This window comes from Catharus ustulatus, chromosome 13 (assembly GCF_009819885.2).
Source record: "Catharus ustulatus isolate bCatUst1 chromosome 13, bCatUst1.pri.v2, whole genome shotgun sequence".
Taxonomy (NCBI): Eukaryota; Metazoa; Chordata; class Aves; order Passeriformes; family Turdidae; genus Catharus; species Catharus ustulatus.
This window is the reverse complement of record NC_046233.1, coordinates 9,885,100-9,907,087: the sequence shown is the minus strand read 5'-3', so window position 1 is coordinate 9,907,087 and position 21,988 is coordinate 9,885,100. Positions and strand designations below refer to the sequence as shown.

General features: G+C 53.1%; 2 protein-coding genes across 3 annotated transcripts in view; one reads left to right on the top strand and one right to left on the bottom strand.

The window, feature by feature from the left end:
- SETD5 (SET domain containing 5) overlaps window positions 1-7,763 on the top strand; it is a 65,271-nt gene extending 57,508 nt beyond the window's left edge. For both annotated transcript variants that reach the window (XM_033071316.1, XM_033071318.1), the window contains 3 exons: window positions 2,100-2,233; window positions 5,214-5,287; window positions 5,464-7,763. In XM_033071316.1, coding sequence (XP_032927207.1) covers window positions 2,100-2,233; window positions 5,214-5,287; window positions 5,464-6,063 — 808 coding nt within the window. In that variant the 3' untranslated portion in view covers window positions 6,064-7,763. The remainder of the gene's footprint in view (window positions 1-2,099; window positions 2,234-5,213; window positions 5,288-5,463) is intronic.
- A 1,146-nt stretch (window positions 7,764-8,909) lies between these two features.
- On the bottom strand, window positions 8,910-20,847 carry LHFPL4 (LHFPL tetraspan subfamily member 4). Its single transcript, XM_033071369.2, has 4 exons — window positions 20,279-20,847; window positions 11,226-11,462; window positions 11,028-11,044; window positions 8,910-10,695 (listed from the first exon to the last, which is right to left on the bottom strand). Exons 1-4 carry the CDS (start codon window positions 20,682-20,684, stop codon window positions 10,687-10,689), a joined length of 669 nt encoding a protein of 222 aa, XP_032927260.1. The 5' UTR covers window positions 20,685-20,847; the 3' UTR covers window positions 8,910-10,686.
- Between the last annotated feature and the right edge of the window lie 1,141 nt (window positions 20,848-21,988).

Sequence of the window (21,988 nt, the reverse complement as noted above, 5' to 3'; positions counted from 1 at the left end):
CTGAAGTAGTGCACAGAATTGCCAAGTGTGGCTTTACAGTGCCAGTGATGTGTGGGAGGTTCTGCTGACTGGAGCTGTGTAGGGCACTGGCTCTGCTGCTCTGGAGTGATTCTGGTCTTGCACATCACCAGCAGAAAGGCACACACAGACACACACCGCCCTTTCCTGATGCTGATCTCCACATACATGGTTGGGTCACTGTTTGGGCAATGGCAGGGGGGTGGCTTGAGGAGAGATTCAAAGCAGTGCTGAGGGCAGTGACAAGTATGAAGTCTGTGTTGAAAGCAGTTGTGTGAGTTTGGAGGAGTAATAGATCTGCTTCCTTCCTTTTTCCATCACTTTTCAGGCAGAATTTGATATAAGCAATTTGTCTTTTACCCCTCTGACCGTTTTCTGTGTACCAGATGACCTTCTGCCAGATATGGGACTGGCCACAGCTGAGACAGTCTGATAATGATTGGTTTATCATCATTATTTTATTTTCAAATATTCTGTAAAAGTGGTAATAGCCCATGTCGTTCTCCTTGCTTCTGCCTGTAAAAGAGTAGGGAAAAAAGCCAACCAGCTGAATGAATTAAAACTATTTCAGGGTGAGGTGTCAGTGTGGCATCCTTGCTTTAATACCATCTTTTGTGTTCTGTGAGCTTCATCTGCTGCTCCCTCAGCAGGTCCTGCTCTGGCTTCAGTTTCCCACGTGGTTTCAGGAGTAAGTATTGTGTGGGAATAAAGATCCTATTGTTGTGGCACACTGGATATAAAGTTGAAACCGTGCTGATGCATTTTGAAGTGGGTTTAAGCAGATTTTCTGCCTTTAAAATTCTTGGGTTTCTGTATTTTAATGGGCACAGCTGATAAATGTACACTCACCTTCTACTTTTAAAAGATATATTAGAACCTGTTACTGAGGTAAAGTGACCCAGTTTCATCTTTCACTCCGTGTGCTTATATATCAGATACATTTCCAGACATTCACAATAATATTAGGAACAGAAGAAATTGGTGAGAACTAAAATTCTATGCCTTAATGTGTAGAGTTTTCCGGTTTTTTGCTGAATTCTGCAATAATTGAGAATAGCTTTCTTTAAAAAAAATTGTGTGTCTATTTCAGTTGCCAGGATAAAGCTATCACAATGTAAACAGATGTGCTGCTGCCCAGTAAACCCAGCCTTGCAGAAAACAAGTCTTCAAGCAAACAAAATAATAAAAATATCCTAATGGAAAGCACAGTTTTCAATACATCTTTACAAAAACTAAATACAGAAACCAATCAATATGCAGTTAATCTGCATGCTTACATCATATGCAATGCATTTAATATAATCTAAATATTTAAATTTAGGCATTTTTAAGGCACAAATTCATCAGTGTCTAGAGTAAAGGCATTGTAAATCCCTGGTTATGGTGATGCTGTCTATAGGTTAAAAGACATTTTCCAAAGAGATTTGGATGGTCCTGTGTGTGGGAGATGGAATGTTGGCCCAGGGGCCTGGGGTTTGTCTGTAGCTCTGTTTTTCTTCAACAGTTTCCCTTTAGGAAAGCCACTTCACCTCTTTTTCACCCTTAGACAAGACACTTATAAAATGGAACAATATCTAGCATTAATCTTGAGTGGAGAGTTTTCACACTACAAAATAAACAGGACAAAGTGGCATTAGTGGGCAAAATGGCCCAGCTAGCTCTGCTCAGGAATATTGCTGTATCCAACTGTACTGTCTTGGCACTGTATTATCATAAAGGTATTGAGTTTGCTTCTGCTTAGTTTGAATGAATGCAATTATGCAAAATAACTGCAGTTAATCTTAAGCCAATACCAGGATTTTCAAAAAGGTGTTGAATCTCAAAACAATTTTTCTGTACTGAGGTAATTTACTGAAGTGGATGCTTATACCATGTTTTTGATTAAAGGCTTGGTGTTCTGAGGGCAGTGGCATCATGATAGTAGGGAAATCCCACTGGAGGTTTTTTACACGGCAAAAGCAGTTAAGAAGTTTGTTCCTCATGTATCTAAAGAGCTGGTGGTGTCTGATCCCCTGTGCATTGGTCACATTGCTCTCAGCTAGTCACAGCAGTGCTCAGCTGTTCCTGGGCTTTTGTTGCAGGATGGTCCCAACGTCAGTGGAGAGGCTGCGGGAGGGCCGGGGGATGCTGGAGAAGGTTCTGCGGAGCGGTGCAAAGGTGTCCCAGAGACACGAATCCTCCCCTACCCAGGACACGGCTCTCGACAGAGATGCAGGTAGGACAGTGAAACTTTGGGATGTTTGCTTGGTGGGAAATTATGTGCTTGGATAACTTTGCCAATTTGTCTGTCAGTTAGTTAGTTATACTTTCATCTTTAACATTATCAAAGCTGCCTTCTGCAAACCAAACTTCACTGTTATTCAGATATTGCTTGAGCCTGTATCCCTCTTCTGTTAGACGTGGAAGACCTCTAAATCCTTTCCAGGGATTGAATTCAAGATGCCTGCACCCTGACTCTTTCAGGGACAGCTTCTTTATCCTTGAACAGATGGGTTAGCACCTCCTGTGCTCTGAAAGAGCTGTCATTTAATGGTCATTAGGTGAATTCAGACATGTGTATTACCTTGTTTCTGAGCAGCTTAGGACAAGCGTGTATCTCCTTCATTCCAAATCAGACTTTCCCCAACTGCAGTAAGGTGTGTTTGAGATCAGCTTTGAAAATTGACTTCTTATTTGGAGTTCTCCTGGTTTTGTACACCTAAAAAAGCACATTTCAGTGCTTTTTCTTCATCTAGTCTTGAGAGGAAGTCTGCTTCCCCATCAAATATGTCACAGTTTCATGGGACACCACTGGGAATCTTTTCCCTGTCTTTCCCATACCATTGGAAGTGGCTTTCTTGGTTATTGTTTATAAGGGTAAGCAAAATCCAGGCTCTTGGGACAGGTCTTTGCCAATGTAACCTGTACAGCTCTGGCTCTTCAGTGTCACCCAAGAATTAGGATGGAGTTAAACTTTCATCTGCAGTGATAAATTCTTCCTTCTTACATAAACTCCATCCCATTCTGAGTTGTGAAAACCTAATGCTGCAGCTGACAAAAGTCATCTTGTCTCCTTCATCCTAGCACAGCAAAGTACGTTTTTTCTTCTTTTGCTTGCTCTGGCAATTTCTTCAGCAGCTTGTTTAGATTCTTGTTTAGATTCTTTGAGCCATCTTCCCTCCCCCAGTTGCTGCTCTGCTTCATAGTGAAACAAATGGGTGGCTGAGTCCCTGCTGTTCCGGGTAGCACCTGGAGGAGTTATGAAGATGCACATTTTCACTTGATGCTATAACAGATAATATTAACAGGAAGTAAAAAAATCCCAAAGTTGGAGGGTTTGCTGATGAGGCATGTAGCAATGAAATGGAATTTGTGTGCACTGCACGCTTCTGAGAACTGCAGCTGCTCTCAGCAAAACCTGTCACTTCATATATGCTTTAGGTTGGCACAGGCCAGTACAGCCAAGAAGAGTAGTTACTCATGTCCTTCCCTTCTGCAGGTATTGAGAATGGGGGAGGAAAATGTTGGCTCTACCTTTTAAGTTTACATAAAGCAAATTCAGGAAGGTCATAGTTTATTTACCCTTTGTAATATAGTCTTTCAGTAGTCTTTAACTTGTCAAGGTTTCTTTCTGGGAACAGGCAGTGCCAGTAAATCATGCAGCCCTACTGGTGTGCTCAGCCTTTTAAGAAACAGTTTCTTTCAGAAATCTTTAAATTTTTTGTGATTCTCATACTTGACTTCTGTTAATCACATCAATCCCTGGATTGAACAGCTTTTCTGTGCATGACTTTTCAACAAAACATGCCCTAAATGTCTGAATTTTGCCATTTTGCAGTACTTGGAATGTCACCAAACAGTCCCTTGCTGCATCAATGGCATTTCAGAAATGGAAGGTGGCACAGGACACATGCTGGAAGCTCCACACCCCAGTCTCTCTGCAGGCCTGTGCCCTGAGGGAATTTTTTAGCCTCAAGAACAGACAAGAGCTACATCCAGATCCATGTTAGCTAAACCAGCACTGTGGTGTAGCACAGAAAGGACAATGGCAGCAGAACCACAGGCATTACTGGCACTGATGCTTGTGCCAGTGCAGCTGGGGCAAAGCCAGACGTGTCTGGCAGAAGTACAGAGCAGACTGAGGCAGCGTGTCCTGTTTCATGACTGAGACACATCTGTCATATAAATTTGATACTAGTACCAACACTGTTTCACCAAGGCATTTCAAACGGGGCTGCTGAGAATCCCTGAGATGCTGCAGATAAACAGTTCTGTCTCATTAGTCTGCAGGAGAGCTCTGATGTGAAATCATCTAGTCCCAGCAGCTTCATCCCTCCTGCAGAAAGCAGGATCACCAGCCATGGTTACAGGGTAGCAACTGAAGCACACAGGTGGCACAGTGGCTGTGTCACTGCAGTAAGCACTTCTTGCCTACCCCAGGTCAAGTTCGGTGATAGGGTAGGACAAGAAGCTCACCCTCCCTTGAAGTGCAGAAAAGGCTTGCTCTGTCAGGAAGCATTTTATCCCTCTTGGTCTCCTACATATCTGAGGTGGATCAGTGTGTGCTGTATGCTGCCAGTGCCCTTCAAACCTCAAAGCATTTTCGTCATCTTGGCCTGTTAGAAAAACAGGCATTTCTGAGTTCCAGGAGTATCTCTGAAGCAGCTCAGTTGGCTTGTAAACCACAGTCCCCAAAATGGCAGTACAGAATGTCTGTCTTTGGAAGCATCTGGATCTGCCTTTGAGGAAAACCCATCACAGGATCCTGCTGAGAGCCCTCTAATAAGGGCAGTTTTGTCTCCTGAGCTGTAACTGTATCCAGTGTGGATTCCTGTAACCAAGACTGTGTGAGAAATTGCCAAGTCCTTAGAAATCATCATCTGCCTCTCATATCCTACTAAAGAGCCAAGGGAGCCCTGGCTGTGCCTGTGCATTATCTCCAGGTGTGGTCATTCAGACAGGCTGCTCCAAGGCTGGTGGACGTTGTGATAAACCAGAGCACACTGGTGTGACAGGAGTGACCACTCTTATACATATGGCTGCTTACACGTTAAGGTTTCCCAATTGTCTTTTGCTAGGTTTCTCAGTTTCTGAAATGCTGGTGGCTGGGGAGGCTGCCCTGATCTCAGGGCTGGATTGTGCGGTGTCATTTGAGAGGGAGCTGCTGTTGCCTCAGTCAGTGGGGTGAGCTTTAACATCTTGCCTGTACATTGTAGATGCAGCAGAAGGAGACACTCCAGAAGCCCACAAAGGACCAGCAGTTTACAGTCCTTCTCGATACAGCTACCAGGTAAATGCTTTCATACCTCATCTGCCCATTCTGAAAGAAGGCTTTTATAAGGAGGGAAACAGTGTTTAGCTGCCATTGCACAGTGCTGTACTAAGCACCTTAGCATGAGAAGCAGGTAGGAAGTGGGGAAGTCAGCCTGACATGCCTTTTCTTTTTTTTCCACATGCCTTGTTCAGCTGCTGCAGTCTGACAGTCCCCAGGCAGAATCACAGACCCTGCTCCAGCAGAGCTCCTCCCCGTACCGAGGGCACCTCGCGCCGTCTCCTGGATACAGCTACCGAGCAGCAGCACAGAGGACAGGACACAGCGTGTCCCATGGTTCCTCGGAAACATCCCTCTCCTCCACCTCATATTCCAGCCCTGCCCACTCGGTCTCCACAGACTCCTCTGCCCTGTTTGCAGGGAATTCGGGATATTTTAGCAGCCAGCAGCACTCTGGCAGTGTCAGCAGCAGCCTCCTGAGGAAGAGCTGCCCTGCAGCTGCCAGCCCGGCACAGCAGACAGCTGTGGACTCTCTCTCCTCGGAGTCAGGCTCCCAGCCCTGCACAGGCGTGTCGGGCTCTTCCTCCACTCCCCAAAGTGCTCGGTCACTACAGTCAGACTTGCGGACTATGAGCCTGCCGAACTCTGGGCAGTCTGTTCTCTACCAGGGCTCCCGGGGCGCTGTCATTTCCAATGCACAACACTATCCGCACCGTGGGGGAAGCAGTGTCCATCAGTACAGACTGCAGCAGCTTCAAGGTTCTGGAGTAAAGACTCAAACAGGACTTTCCTAGGGCTGCCTGGACTTCAGGAGGACAAAACTGCCCATAGCTCCTTCCAGTCACCTCTGGAAGTGGCTCCTGGGCCGGTGTTGGGAGCTTGCACCTGATGCTGGGGTGCCAGGGGTCAGAGGCTGAGGTCGAAAAATGCACAGGTGAGATTTGTGAGCAGTATTGGCCTCTGGCTTGGTAGGAGAACACAGATTTCTCTGAGGCAGAGACTGTAGCAAAGCAGTTCCCTGACATGTGGGTACATTGCAAAAACAAAAAGAAACAAAAAAAAAGAAACAAAAAAAAAAGGAAAAAAAAAAGCAAATGGTTCAAGTGCAATGACTGTGGCGCAGCCTCTGTCTCTGGTCCGTGCCCATGGCCACAGTCACTCATGCAGCACGGACACAGTTCTGAATTCAAAAGCAGTTTAAAGGAAATGTTGGGGGAAGTTAACTCCGATCTCTTTATAGGTCAGGTTCTCAGTGCGTTCTGGGGAGGGCTTTAATCCGTTACGATCATTCCAGTCACAAGCAGACGAGTGCACACAGCTGCCTTTGGGCCTGGGTCGCCACTGCTGCCGTCAGAGCTTTTTCCAGAACACCAGAGTCTCTGCAAATGCAAACAGCACAGGAGGGGTTTGGAGCGTGTGCCTGTGGCTGCAGAGGATCCGGGGTGCGCTGTCGTGTGCTGCTTCATTGCAGGTCTGTCGTGAATGAGTGTTTTTAAGGTCGCCTAAGGAATCTGTGAACAGGAGCACGGCTGGGGCCGTGCCGCCACGCCGGGGCTCTCTGGCTGCTGGTGCCAACGCACAGGGGATGGCCGGGGCCTGGTCAGTCAGGTGATGCTGCGGCACACGGGGGGCTGCAGGCAGAGGAGCAGGGGCGCTGCAAGGGGCAGTGCTGGGTGGGCACCCCTGTCTGTGCCGAGCCGGAGGCTCTCCCGGCAGTGCCATGTGGGGTCTTTCCCAGCCACTGTCACCCACCAAGCATGGCAGGAGAGCCAGCCCAGACACAGTGCGCTGTGTGTTCAATTCCATACGATTGCCAGCTTCTTTCTCACTTGTTTACTGTAATATCGGGCGTGTTTTTATTTATCTAATTTTATATTCAGTTATAACCATAGTAGGTTAGCTAATATATGACAGGTGTCATCCCTGGTGCTGCAGTGGAACTTCTCCTTTCTCTTGGATAACATAATGCTGTGAGTCTGTCTCCCCTCTCCTTGCAGATGCACAGTCTTCTTCCTCTTTTTTTAGGACTGTTACAGATTTCTCTAATTCACAATTGAAATCAGGTGTTTGTTCAGCCTAGGGGAGACTTTTAAAATATTGAAACAAAGAGTAACTTTTCTCACACTGTCTGGCTGTGAGCGTGTTGGGATGGAACTTGTCACCCCGCAGTTGGGTGTCTGTATACTGTATAAAATAGGTGTAAACTTCACTTGGCTTAGCCCTGGAGGTGCAGCCTCCCCTTTCGTGCTCTGAGCAGCACGGGGCAGGCGGGCTCTGCCCTGCCAGGTGGAGGGAGGGGGCCAGGGGGGCCCTGCCCAGAGGCTCCAGCACCTTCGGGCGCAGCAGGGGGGCAGGAGGGAGGGACCCTGGAAAGCTCTAGGAAAGGTGGGGGCTGTAGCTTCTTACTCTAGTGGAGTTTTTACACCATGCTGTAACATTTGAACTTTCACAAGAGATGTAATAATTTTGATAATAAAAATACTTAACTTGAAAACTAGTATTGTTGAATTTCTTACTACCTTGAGTGCTGGTGCCCAGGACATAGGGCAAGGGGGTGAGGGCATGTAAATCTCTCTTCCCTGTCTCCTGCAGGGTAAGCAAATCGTTGCAGGAGCAGCCTTGCAGGCCTCCCTCCTGCCTTCTGCCAGGTGAAGCTAGGAGCTGCTGAGGGAGGTGCTGTTCCTGAGGAAATTCCCTGAGCTTCTGGCTGGGGTTGTGAGATTTTTGGCTGTGCTGCTGCTGTTCTTCCAGCCCAAGCTCATTTGGGAGGAGATGGATGTGGAGGATGTCCACTGCACCTGCTTTAAAACCTGTTTTCTGGTGTGCCAGAACTGGGTATCCAGGATTTTCATACTGCTTGCCTTTTCCTTAGGAAGCCTGATGTGGGGCCTGCCAGATGTGTCTGCAAGTGCTGGTTTGAGGTGCCCATGGCTTCTGGTCTTTGACCACCCTCACTGTGAGAATGTTCCCCCTGACACTGTGGTTCATGGTTGATTCTGTCATTTTGCATCCTCTGAGAGTGTCTCCATCTCCACTACTCCTGAAAGCAACTGTGGGTAGCACCAACCCTGCTCTTCTCAGCCTCTTCTGCCATGTGCAGGGCTCACCTGGGCTGTGACTGTGTCCCACACCAGGGGAGCCAGACCTGGCCAAAGCTCTCTGCAAGTTCCCGAGCTCCCCATGCTGCCCTCACACAGCTGGGAATGCTCTCCCCACTCCTCCACCAGACCATGCCACTAGACTGACCGGCTATGTAGATTTTTTTCCATCAAGGCACTGGAATTTGATGAATTTCAGGAGGTTGCTATCTGTTAGTGAGCTGACAGAGCATGCATCATGCACTGTGGACAGGCAGAAGGGACGGATTCAAAGGCTCCCAGGGATGAATGGGATCCCTGCCCATCCCCTGCTTTGCCCTGAAGTGGGACAGACCCTTTCTCTGGGAACTCCCTCTGGCCAGAGCCCCTCTCTGTGTGCCAGCCCATGAGGGTGGAGGCTCAGCTCCGCAGGCTTCAGGGCGTGTTTCTCACACAGCTCAAGACACTCACAGGGGCCTCTTTGGCCTCCTTGCAGACCACGTCCTTCGGTGATGGCCAGGAAAAACCCATCCCAACCCTCTCCACAACACAGGGCTCCGAGCTCATCTGGTTTGAATTATATTTTTCAATAAGGTTTTGTGAAACACTGTATCAAACTTTGTACTAAAATACAGATATATTACAGCTACTGTATTCCTTTCTCCACTGATTTTCTTGGTTTGTTTTTCCAATTCAGCTGGCAACAGCACTCGCAAGCTGGCAAGACCCGGGCGCGGGGGGTTCCTGTTGACCTCGTTCTGGGGGGCAGCTGTCAGAGGGATGTGGGCACCGCTGGGCTCATGGCTGGCAGAGGGCACTGGCAGGAGTGCTGGCACCCACTCCATCCCGGGTGGCTTTGGCTCCCAGATGGTGTTTTGGCACAGCTCCGTCCCCCACCACCACCCCGCAGGGCCTCAGGGCAGCACTTACCTGCTCCTGGTGCAGCGCTGGGTCCTGCAGAGCCCTCCACTGCCCCCAGCAGCCTCCATGCTCCATGGCCCCATCCCAGGACCGTGGTCCCACTCTGCTCCCTGCTCCCACTCGCCCTGCTCCCTGGCCTTGCCCAGTGCCTGGGTCCAGCCCTGCCAGGGCCCCCACAAAGCCCCTGGGGGCCCTGCCCTGGGCCCTGCAAGGAGCCCCAGCTGCTCGCACTGAGACACGGCCAGTGCTGAGGATTTTATTGCATTGCGAGGGCTGTGGTGACCCGAGCCCCTGTGGCCAGGGGAAGCCCACACACACACGCTGGTGGGGCCAGCAGAGGCACAGCCAGGCTGCAGCCGCCGGTGCCGGGGTGTCAGCTCTCGGCTGCTGCGTGTGGCCTTGGAGGCCGCCGCGCTCAGCGCTGCCCCGGGCAGCGGCCACCGACTCCCCGCACGCCATCACCGCGGGCCAGCGAGGTACAGCCAGAGGCCGGGTGGGTACAGGAGTGCTCGGGTACACCCGGCCGTGCCGTGGGGCAGGGAAAGCCTTGCTGTCACCAGTGGAGATAAAGCACCGTATGGGGATGGGGAGGGAAGGCGTTTGGCAACAGCCCGCGACCGGCTCGGGGAGGGGTCTTGGCGGGGGGATCCTCCTGTGCCCGCCCGGGGGTTTTGCATGTTCAGCTGCTCCCACTTACCAGGGCTTACATTCAACGGCGGCGCGAGTCGGGTGTCCCACGGCCGGCAGCAGCAAGGCCCCTGTGGTCCCCGTGCTGAGGGGAGCCAGCAGCCTGCGGCCCCGGCCACGCACCAGGAAACACCGTGTCCTGGGCTGGACTACCAGGGCCGCGGGGAGAGGGGGCTTGAGTCACTTTACCCTGTTTAGAGAATATGAATTTACATGTAAAAGTAGGGGTTGGGCCCCATCCCGGCCACCGAGTCCCCTGGCTGTGGAGACAGGATCACGGAGCTGTACAAAATGGGAGTGGGGAGGGGTCCGGGACCCGGAGCAGCCGGCACGGGGCGTCACTGGGTGCGCGTTCGGGTGGGAGGCAGCAGGTCAGGAGTCCTGGGGATGTAGAAATCTGTTAAAAACTCCAAGACTGTTTTTTCCTTGAAACAAAACCGCAGCTGGATTCTGTTCTTGAATAAAGCGGGCTTGAGGCATCCTCCCCCGGCGGCGGCCCGCAGGCAGCGGTGGGTACGGAGCTGGCAGGGGGCGTGGGATGGTGGTGCCGGCGTGGATATGGAGGTGGCCGTGGATGCGGCGGGCGGCTGGCGCATCCCTGGCACGGGCGCCGGGGCCCGGAGGGCGGCGCGGGACGCTGTGTGGCCGCTGGCAGCAAATGAAGGGCAGGACAGGGAGGGAGCGCCCAGGCTGCCGGCCATGGGAAGAGGGTCCTGCTGCGGATGGTCGGCCTTATATCCTCTGCGGGGAAAGTACAGCAAGTTTGGGATGGTCTTGGGCAGGTCTTACTGCATAATCATGCTACTTGTATGTGCCAGGCACATGCCTGTCCCCATCCCTTCCACCCTGTCTCTGTTACCTCCCTTCCCTGTTGCCCCCAACCCTGCTGCTTCCAGCCAGTGTCGTGTCATCCCATCCCATCCCATCCCATCCCATCCCATCCCATCCCATCCCATCCCATCCCATCCCATCCCATCCCATCCCATCCCATCCCATGCAGACACCCAATACGGTCACACCCACAGACACCACAGAGGGAGACAGGGGACAGGACAGCGACACTCAAGGCTTACCGCAGTGCCAACAAAATCTGTGGAAACAGAAGAGAGAGAGGTCAGGCAGGCAGAGGCTCAGCAGCTCCTTCCCACCTCGCCCAGCCTGGCTTGCCTAGCAGGGGGCAGTTAAGCCCACAGGACCCTCACCAGGCTGCCAGAGGGACCAAGCCCCCCAGGCTGTTCCCACCCAGGATCCCCCAGTAGCACGGTGCTCACCTTTGCTCTCTGTCTTGAGCTCCTCGTGCAGCAGGTCATTCTGCCGGTTGCCGAGAACAAAGGCCAGGAACGAGAGGATAAGGGCGTTGAGGATGCCGATGATGGCCAGGATGTAAGCCCAGCGTACCGAGCAGTCGCCCAGGGAGTACTTCCCTGTCTTCTCCCCGCACATGTCCCGTATGGTCTCTGCATCCCAGCCATCGGGAAAGATCATGCAGCCCAGCACCAGGCAGAGCGCTGCAAGGGGAGAGGAGAAGAAAGCCTCAGAGACAATGGAGTGGCAGTGCTGGGTTCTGAGCTCCCCAGTCAAAACACGAGTGCAGCCCATGTCTGGCACAGCGCCCACCTTGGCCTCACGACAGCTGGGCAATGTGGCAGGTGACAGCCACCACTGCCTCAGGAGCTCCAGGGACTGCGTTTTTGGCTGTCCCAAACCTCACCCACATACAAATAGGGACTTCAGGCTCTTGGTTTCTACCAGCATCAGACACAGGATCAGGGGCTGGCCACAGGCTTTCCTCATCACCACAAACTCCCTGCATGTGGGCGGGAGCTACCGGTGCACAGCAGGCAGGGATGCTGCTTGAGGAGAGAACTGGCATCCCCAGGAGCCCCCATACCTGACCACCACACAGCACCACTCCCAGAGGGGTCACCTTCCCAGCAGACCTCCACCCAGCACACTGTGCTGAACAAGGAGACATCAGGGAACACAGGGGTGGAAATGCCAAGACAAAGCCTGTGATTGTCCAGGTAAGGAGTACAAAAGCTCCTCACCCCATATCATCTTGGAAAGGCTAAAAATAGTAATGATATTGGCTGCAGTGCCCTGCAGGTACTTTTGCCCTGAGTTAAGGAAAAACCAAGAGGCTTGTGCCCACACCAGTTAGAAGTTATCTCTCATCCCTTACAGCAGAGACCCTGCAGGCTGACAGCTGGCTTTCTGGGTGCTGGCATGTGTTTTGAACTGCTCTCCGTGAGGAAGGGAAATCCCAGGAGGGAGGGAAGTGCCTGCAGGGCATCACACCAAGAGTAGGTACAGCCCTTGAATCACAAAGAGGTGAACCCAGCAAAGGATAGGGATGCTGTCACGCAGCAGCTGCTGCCTGGTCTCCGATTCCTCCATCCATATAGCAAACCTCCTTTGTAAAAGTGTCTTTGTGGACAGTGGCAAGCCTTGCATGCTGATTACCGCAATGCACAGCCCTGGTGCAACCCCAGCACCACACGGCTGCACAGAGCCAAGCTGGTGTCTCCAGCACATCGTCACCAGGGACTCCCAGCCAAGCACAGCCTGTCTGGGGGAGCTCCCTGCTCACTGGGACTGGGCCAACCCAAAACCATCCCTCTGCAAGGAAACACAAACAGCACCAATGCCATGCACTGCATGGTAAACGCTGAGGAGCAGCCTGGCCTGCTGCTGACCTGGGCACCTTGGAATAGGATGGCATTAATTCAGCAGAGAGCTTGAATTAAAGGGGATCAGGTGCAGCAGACCTGTGCCAGGGACTGTTCCTGTGAAAGCAGAAATGCTAAGAGGATTTGAGGATCCTCTGAGCTCCCAGTGCAGTGCAGCTGTGAAACAAGCTAAGGTGCTCTGTGGCAATCCCCAGCAAGGAGGTGGGTTTACCCCCATGGTACTGCTCAGGCTAGCACGACCCAGCCTGTAAATGGTTGTAAGAGATCTGCTGAAATCACTGAGGAGGAGAAAAGGACCACAGGTACACAGTGAGGCTGGGGGAAAGCACAGAAAGCAGCAGCTCCAGCTGCCTAGGTGGGCAGCAGGCCTCAGCAACAGCAACTCTGGGCCCAAAGGAGAACAGACAGGACTGTGCCCAAGGTGGTGGGCAAATTTGAGTTTAAAAATCAGGCACCAATTTTACCTGCACCAGCAAGGGCTTGGGCAGGCTACCAGCCTTTGTGCACAGCCCTCAGTCAGTCCTTCACAGGAGCAGAACAGCAGCCCCTGGGCCTGTCCTTGGACTCTTCAGGCTTTGGTATGTCCTCTGCATTTCTGAGCTGTTATTGGGGGTCGAGATGGGTCCAGCTGCCCAGGTAAAGCAGAAGCCTGCCAAGAGCTCACTGCTCTGAAAACACCACAGGTATGAGGGTCTCCCAGGACATCTATATGCCCCAAACATGGTGGGACAGGCAGCGATGGATTAACATGCTGGAGAGTCACAGCATTCGTGGAGGACATGAGAGACAGGGTTTAAGGCAAAAGTAGGATGGCTCAAAAAGGTATGGGAGACATTCGTGCAGTGGGTAGTCACAGCACAGCACAGTGATGGCCACTGCCAGGACACTGCCTGGCTCCAGCCTGTGTCTGCTTGTTCTGACCCTTCTCATCCCTGTGTGCCTGCTCTGTACTGCACCAGGGCAAAGGGAGTCTGTGCCCTGTCCCACCAAGCAGCTGCAGGATCTCTGACCAAGCCCTCACAGCCCTTTTGACAGAATTGAACAACAAATTTACTACTGGGCAGAGGTGTGTGCCCAAGTCACCACACGTACCCAAATGCCTCTCCCTGAAGGTGACTGGCCTCTTCCCAGAAACCCCTCACTATTCCACAGCTCCCTGGGAAGTGGCTGAGGTGGGGTGTGCTATTGAAGGCAGGTCCTCTCCTGGTGAAGGGCAGCTCAGTCTCCTCTTCCTATCTGTCCTATGTGTTCCCAGCAGCAAGCTGAGTCCTCTGCTCTGTCACAAGCAATTCCTTTTCCTGCACGTCCCTAGGCCACCCAATGTCCTGGAAACACCTTTCTGTGCCTGCAGCAAGGAGTGACTTTGAATAGCAGAGCAAGAACAAGGAGGGGATCCCCACACAGCCCACAGGCCTCAGCGTTGCCATCTCCAACAGGTCTGAGGGATGCAGGGTCAGGGCTCTGCCTGCTCTGCCCACAGCACTGTTCTGCCAGCATCTACCTCCAAATGCCCCAACACCCCTTGCAGACCTGCAGGAAAAACTTGGGTTTTGTTTAAAGTAGCCTATTTCTATGGCTTGCAACCACAAGAAAAGCACCAGGTAATGACTCCCATGAAGAGCCACTATCAAAGAAGAAAAAAAATAACCTAAATCCTTGTACATTTTGCTTTTAATTCCTATTCTTCGGAGGGGGTGGTGTCAGTCCTCATTGTCTGTGGCACCAAGAATGGCTAGCTGGTCTGTCACATCCCACAGCTGCCATCCTTCTCCTAGGCCTGGTTTTCCCAGTTGTAAAGACAGTTTAGAGAGCAGGAATTTCAGTGAGCACAGGGACAACAGAGTGCATGCAGAGGGAGGATGATCCTGCTGGGGCTGGGGCTCTGGCCCCATAAAGCTGGCATTTCTTAGCTTGGTTTTACAGCTGGTACATGGCTTCTCACTCCTCAGTGCTCCCTTGTCAAGGTCCATTAGAAACAACATGGGCATCTCAAGGGCTTTTGATATTCTCACAAAGAAATTAATCAAAGGGAATGCAATGTTATGACTCAGGCTGCAACACTGGAGCGAGATGTGAGCAGAAAGAGGAGGCTCCTCCTGGCAGGATAACATCTCCTGGTACAAGGTGTATTTAGCTAATTTGGACTGCCTGAATAACCTCCATGTTTGCTGAGTACCACTGCCCCTGTCCTGACCAGCTGTGCCTGCAGGATTAAAATCTGATTTTTAAATTACTTTTTCTATCTAGTTTAGTCTGCAGGTGTAAATGAAAACCAGCTTTTACTGCTTCTGCCTGCCATGGGTGGAGGGAGCTCAGAAGATGCAGCTGTGACCCCCCCCAGAAGATCACATCACCACAGAACATACAAACAGGAAGATGTGGGGTAATGGGGGAAAAACAGCAATCACTTGGTCCAAAAAGGGCTTTTTAAAGCTGGTGTGGTGACAGCATATCCAAAAACCGTGGGAAACAGGGGCTGGGCTGTTGGGGTCTAGAGTGGCTGCTTCTCACCAGAAAACTTCCTAAGAGTTGAGCACCAAAAGGAAAGGGGACAAACACAGTGCCCCTTCCTCCCTCTAAAAACAGAAATCCCTCAAAAATAAATCAGCGCTAACGGCAGCGTGCTCAGGACGGCGAGCACCGGCCATTTACACAGACACGAGCTCCCTTACGGCGTTTTGCTCCACAGGCTGTTTCTGTGCCAAAAAATCAGCAGGATTCAGAATAGAGTTATGAGTTTGTATGAATCAGAACTGACAGTTACTTTATCTGGAACAACAGTTAAGGGATGTAAGCTCCAGGACACGAGCTCAGCCCCTCCCCGCGAGTACACAGGCACATTAACAGCCGCGACGGGAGGGCTGCGCTGCCGTGCCAACCCCGCGGCTGCTGCTGCTGCTGCTGCTGCTGCTGCGGAGCACACGGCGCTGCACGGATGCACGGGATGGGCTGCAGCCCGGCTCCTGGCCCCTTTGCGAGACCTGAGTAGGGGAAGAAGAAGGGAATCTTCAGGAATGCTTTTTTTGGGGTCCAGACGACAGTAATTCAGCAAATGCTGAGGGTTTTTGCAGTGTTGGGGTTTTTTTGCTGCAAGGTCAGCAGGTGGAAGTGGTTAATAGATGGGCAATATTTCTCTCTCTGATAGAGAAAGAAAGAGCTTTAGAATAAACTGCAGAGTCACAGAATAGTTAAAGTTGGAAGGGACCTCTGGAGATTATTTAGTCCAACCCTCTTGCCAAGAGTCACCTAGAGCAGATGATACAGGAACATGTCCAGATGGGTTTTGAATGACTCCAGAGATTCCACAACCTCTCTGGGCTGTCTCATGCTCAGCAGCTTCCCAGTTACAATCCAAGCTGGTTTGTAGCAGTGGTATCTGCCTCATATTTTTTCATTAAGAATTTCAATGAAATGACTTTTACATCCATGAAATCAATACTTCGAAATTTCAAAGTCTCTGAAAGGACTTGGGTCCCCAGCAAGTCACAGTCAGGAAGATGAGCCTGTCCTGATGTGGTTCAGCAGAGTCACTGCATTGCTGCCAGAACCAGGGAGGGTTTTGGGACTGTAGTGCTCACTCAGGCCAGATCCTGCTTTCCCTTAAGGCTGAGGCCACACCACCATACAGCTCCACCATAGAGCAGCAGCTGGCAACAATTCCCTCACAACTCCTCTCCATGGATATGCCAGAACCATGCCATGCAAGGGCTCCCCACTCAGATGGTGGCAAACACAGCTGAGGTGCAGAAGATGAAGCCCTGCTTAGGGGCCTGCCTCAGCTCTCAGGCTTTGGAAGGGACCATGAAGGGCTGAGTGCAGCTCTAAGGGCAGTCTTCCAAAGGAGAAAAGAGCTCAGATGGACATGTATCACCACATTCTCCATTAGGCAAGGTGGCTGGACATGTCACGATCAATGCCGAAATGCTACTGATAAGGACAAAGCCCAGCCTGAAGGACAAGAGCATGGCCCCAGGTGGGAAGGCACCCCATGTGTTGTATATCCCTAATGGAGGAAGTGTGAAGGTCTCACCACAGACTGCTAGACCTGGAGCCCAGGGAAACATCTTAAAATGTGGCCAGTCAATTCCTCCATGCAAGCAGGATGGTGTGCTCAGCTGGCTGCCTCTTTTGACCCACAGACTCAAAAACAAAACCAGATTCTCTGGGAAAAACCCTGGACCTTCTTGGGGTAATTATCCTGATGGGAGGCACATGGATGCAGTGTCAGACACAGGTGGCCAGGTGGCTGGGCTGTTTTGCTAGGGCATTAATGCTGGGCACCAGGACAACTTTGTTCAAAGCTTGGAGTTAACCCACAGGGTAACTGTGTCTTATGCTAGAGCAGAGTATTGGGGAGTCAGAGGAAATGCTCAGGCTCCTGGGTGGCCTGCTGGTGGTGTATTCCTATGCTCTAATTTCCTGCAGATGAATCCCAAGGGGGATCACCCTCACAGCCCATTTCTCTTCAAGTAAGCATCATCCCATGGAACTTTCTGAAGGTGCTCCTTCACTAATTTGGAGTACTGGGTGGCATCAGATGCTCAGGCATACAGTTGTTGACGTGCTCATGTTAAGGGCCCATCTCTGGTTTTATAACAGAAGGATTTAGCAAAATCTCCAGTTTTGCGTTCCTGGGATTTTGAACAGGGCAGATGGCCACATTTCTATTTGCGATAAAGCAGAGTCTTTCCTCTTAATTAGATCCAGTTTCCTCCTAGGGGGGCAGTGGCTTTTGAGCTGGAGATTTCTGTCAAGCTCTAATTAAACTCTGCCTTAATTGTTGTCCACTAATTAGACATCGATGATTTAAAGTCAGTTGTTTTTTAGGTTTTTTTTGAAAGAGATCCTGAATTCCTCATCCTCCTGAATTCCTCATCCTCCACCCCCACATTCCTGCACTTGGTTTTTCTCCTCTGAAGAGCCCATCCATGCCCATAATCAGCAGCCCTTTACTCAGCACTGGCCACCCCACAGGTGGGGACACCTCTGCCAATCTCTCTGCCCATCACCTGCCTCACCTGGCTTTCACCAGTGAGACCAAGAGACTTTGGGCCCCACAGTTGCTTCTGCCATAGTAGTGCAAGCCCTTCTTCAGCTAAACCCTCACTGAGGAAGGAGGAATGTCCTTTCCTTCTCTGCTCTTCCAAGCTCTGCTCTGGCAGAATCCACCAACCTCCCAGCCAGGTGAATCTCTGAAGTTTGCCATCACGATGTGCCAGAGCCTGCATCAGACTGTGTCCCTGCCCTAACCATAAGATCTGGCCTGTGGTATTCTCTCCATAGGTCATGGCAGCTCCTTCTCCGTGCACAAGGTAACACATCCACCTGTGGCTGCCTCAGATGTGCCCAGGGAAGTTCAGCCCTGTCTGAGCCTGCCAGACATGATTCTCCCTGCTGGGACACACCACACCACCACCTCTGTATCCAGGCCCTCTCTGACAGGAACATCAGCCTGTCCTCTAGGACAGCAGCTTTCTCATGCTGTCATGTCTCAGGGCAGGGTGGAGGGCCAGTCTCTAATAATGCTGCCTTGGACTTTCCCTGACAGAGAAGCCATGGAGCTGTGCTGCTCTGGGAGAGCTCCAAGCCAGCCTGGGCTGGCTGGGGTCAGAAGAGCCAGTCTGTGGCCCGACTCAGCTGAGCAGAAGGGTTCTCACAAGTGCAGTTGTGAGCAACACATGTAATTACAATGTACAAATTACAATTACACGGACAAATCCCAAGGCAAGGTGAAGGGTACCCACAGGTGACAACAGCAAAGTGCTTTCATGGTCACCCAAACCTGAGCCAGGACAGGACAGAAGGCAATGGGGAGAAGACCCAGGGCTGCCTCCAGTGCAGTGCCCTCTGCCACACAGCTCCCTGTGCAGCAGTAGCAGCTGGGCACTCCAAGCCACTTGATTAAGCTGCTGACAATCAGTAGGATTTGGGTTCTGAGCTTGCTTTAAACTGATAAATCTTCAGGACAGGGAAAATTAAAGATGAGGGAATTTCCTGATAAGCCAAGGCAGCTCCGGGTCTGGCTGTGGTCCTGATCTGGGTGAGGGGAGGTCAGGCTTTCCATCCCAAGCCAGCTGCAAGGGAAAGAGCTGGGCTAGCTGAAAGGTCCTCACATCAAGGACCACCCACATCCCTTCTCACAGAGGGGATGAACGGGGTCCTGTCATTAGGAATAAGGGGCACTGTAGAGTCTTCCAGTGGAAACTCTAGGTCTATTCACACTTAGTGTGCAGCGGAGAGTAAGTGTTTGTCCAGACCTGGTAAAACTGGGCAGGGAAGGAAGTGAAGGGTCTTGCTACCAGTGGAAGCTCAATATCATTCCTCAGGATCTTTCTCCCAGAAGGACAGACCCTGTGTGAGGACACCCTGGAAGTCTGTGCATAAGGGGATAGTTGGGATCCTTATCAATATAGGCATCAGGTCCCCTTCTGGGGAAAGGTTTGGGTTATTGTACAGATCACTTTGAGGAGTGAGTCTGTCAGGGTCTTGGGTACATCTACAGTGGGGTTTTATTTGTGGAGGGAGCTAAGGAGGATCTATAGACAGGGTCACTTTTGGGAGGGTTAATTACTGAGTTTGAGTGGTCATGTCTGGGAAGACATCAAGGTAAAGGTATGGTGTTCCTGTGTGGGAAGAACTGGAGAGAGCTGGGAGAGGCCTGTCCTCACAGACCTTTCATGATGCAGGAGAGAGGGGGCCAGCGTACAATACATCTTTAAGGGGAGCTGAAGAGTGCTTTTACAGGGATGAGGGATCCATGGGACTAATTCTAGTGGTGGGGGTCCCTCTGGGGGCTCAGTGGTCCCCTAAAGTATCGCTTGGGGACAACCCTATGTCTCTGGGATTGGAAGAGAGTTTAGTCCCTGATGTGGAGTGTGCTGGGGTGTCTGAATCCCCAGGGATTCAGGAGGCTGATCCAGTGTGTCCTAGGCCACCTTGCACTTGGTCCTTGCCTGTGTGTAACAGTCCCTGTTGTAGGGTTTCCCAGTGCTGGTGCTTGACTGGGGTGTACTGAGGTGCCCCAAGGTGGGTCCCTTGCCCAGGATCTCCTGAGGTGCACCACACCGTCCAGATGTCCCAGGGTTGGTGCCTGTTCTGCCCACCCTGAGGTGGGTCCCTGATCCAGCTCTCTGGCAGTGTCCCAGGGAGCCAGCACCTGTTTGTGGTGCTCTGTCAGTGCCAGTGCCTGGCCTGCTTGTCCCAGGAAGACCTGGATGTCCAGGGCCAGCTCCCAGCTGGGATGCCCTATGGATACACAGCACCTGTACCCAGCCCAGCTTTCCTGAGCAGCCCTTGTGTTCCTTGTGGCCAGGGGATACCAGGGAGCCATGGGAGCCAGTGTTCCGAACTGGTGCCCATTCCTGCTAATTTGTCAGCACCAGCACTTGGCCTGGGTGTCCCAAGAAACTGTGGGGCTGGATCCTGGAACCACGGCCCTGCAGTGTTTGGACTCAGCCCAGCTTCCTTGAGCAACCTTGGTGTTCCCTGTAGCCAGGGACCCCGCTACCACTGCCGGGGGCTCCCGGGGTGCCGCACGCTCAGCGCTGTCCACATTCTCCCCACCCGTCCCCCGCCGCCAGGCCCGGGGCAGGCCGGTGCTCCCGGTGCCGGTGGCTCCCGGTGCCGGTGTGTACCTGCCAGCAGCTGCATCCAGGCGCAGATCTTGTAGACGGTGGCGGTGTTGCAGAAGAAGAACAGGGCGAAGCAGGTGATGCAGCCCAGCGTCAGCACCATGGAGAGCAGCACGAAGAACGCGGCCGCCTGAAAGGCGCCCGAGGGGATGGTGCTGAAGTCGGTGAAGGAGCCGCGGCACGACAGCTCCCGGCCCGCCAGCCCGCTGCCCACGCAGTAGTGGAACAGCCCGAAGTACCCGGGCTTGGGCGTGTTAACGCTGTCGCCCACCCAGTAGGGCTGGATGAAGACCACCACGTTGATGATGGCGAAGCAGATGGTGAAGATGGCCCAGAGCACACCGATGGCGCGCGAGTTCCGCACGTAGTTGTCATGGTACAGCTTGGAGGCTTCCTGCGAGGGCAGCATCCTGCCGGCCGCCGCTGCCGGAGAGCGGGAGGGGCCGGGGCGGCGGGGAGCCCGCCCGGGGTCGGCGGGGCGGGGGGGCCGCGGCCTAAGAGCGCCCGCGGGCTGCCGGGCCCTGCGACACCCGCGCCGCCATCTTGGCTGCCGCCTCTGCGCCCCGCGCGCTCCCGCCGCGCGCGCGCGGCCGTGCGCCCCCCCGCCACTGCGGAGCCGAGCCCAGCCCAGTCCCGTCCAGCCCAGCCCAGCCAGAGCCCAACCGAGCCCCAGCCGAGACCCTCCGAGCCCGCCGGGCGCGCCCCCCCGGGGATCGGACCGCTCCGCCGCCTTCGGCTGCGCTCGCCTCGGGCTCGGCGGGGCTGGGATCGGCTCGCGACGGGCTCGTCTCAGTTCGGCTCGGATCCGCTTGACTTGGCTCGGGTCGGGCCCATTCCTCTCCGCCGGTCCGGCAGGACCGTTCTCCGGACCGACCCCGCCGGGGGCAGCGCCGGGGCACGGCTCCGATAAGTGCTGGGAAGTCTCCGCACGGGTCGCTTTGGCCGGAGTGCGCCCTCGGGGAGAGCGCCCGTCCTCCCGCACCCTTCACGAGTCCGGGACAGGCCCGCGGGCTGCCGGCGTAGCGCCCGGACGGGCAGCAGCCCTTCCCCACCCTCTTGTCGGGGAGGGAGCAAGTAAGTTGTCGCCACTGTGCCTGCTCTGGGGCAGCAGGACCTCTGACTGAGCGAGGGCAGGTACACGGCTGTGCCAGGTCAGATGTGGTGACAGGGCTGGGGTACACGTCGCGTGCCAGGGTAGGTGTGGTGGATGACTGAGCTGGGGTAAATGGCTATGCCAGTAGTGTCACACAGGCTGTCAGCACTTGTATGTCAGCAGGTGTCCTTGCAAAACCCTGCCACCGCCCCGTCAGCCTCACACTGCTCCCAAACCCAGCAGAAACCAGACTATGTCGGGCCAGTTTCATTCTCAGGCACTGAGATGCACCGCGTCAGCTGCAGCTGAACTCGGCTGTCATTAAATGCTTGTGAAGATTCATAGCTGACTTGCAAATCAGACGAATGCGGATGACAAACACATTGTGTTCCCCTGCAAGAGCCAAGGAGCCGCGTGCCTCCGGCGGGGCAAAGCAGCGCCCGTCACCCTGGGCACGCACAGCCCGAGCTGGCTCCGTGACACTGCCCGGGCACACGAGCCATCGCCGCCCTCAGCCGTGCTCCGGGCAGCGATAGCGCTCGCCCCGCAGCTCTTCTGCCACGGGCTCAGCGCGTGCGACCACATTCCGGGAGGGGCTTCTTTAAGAGTCTTGGGACTCT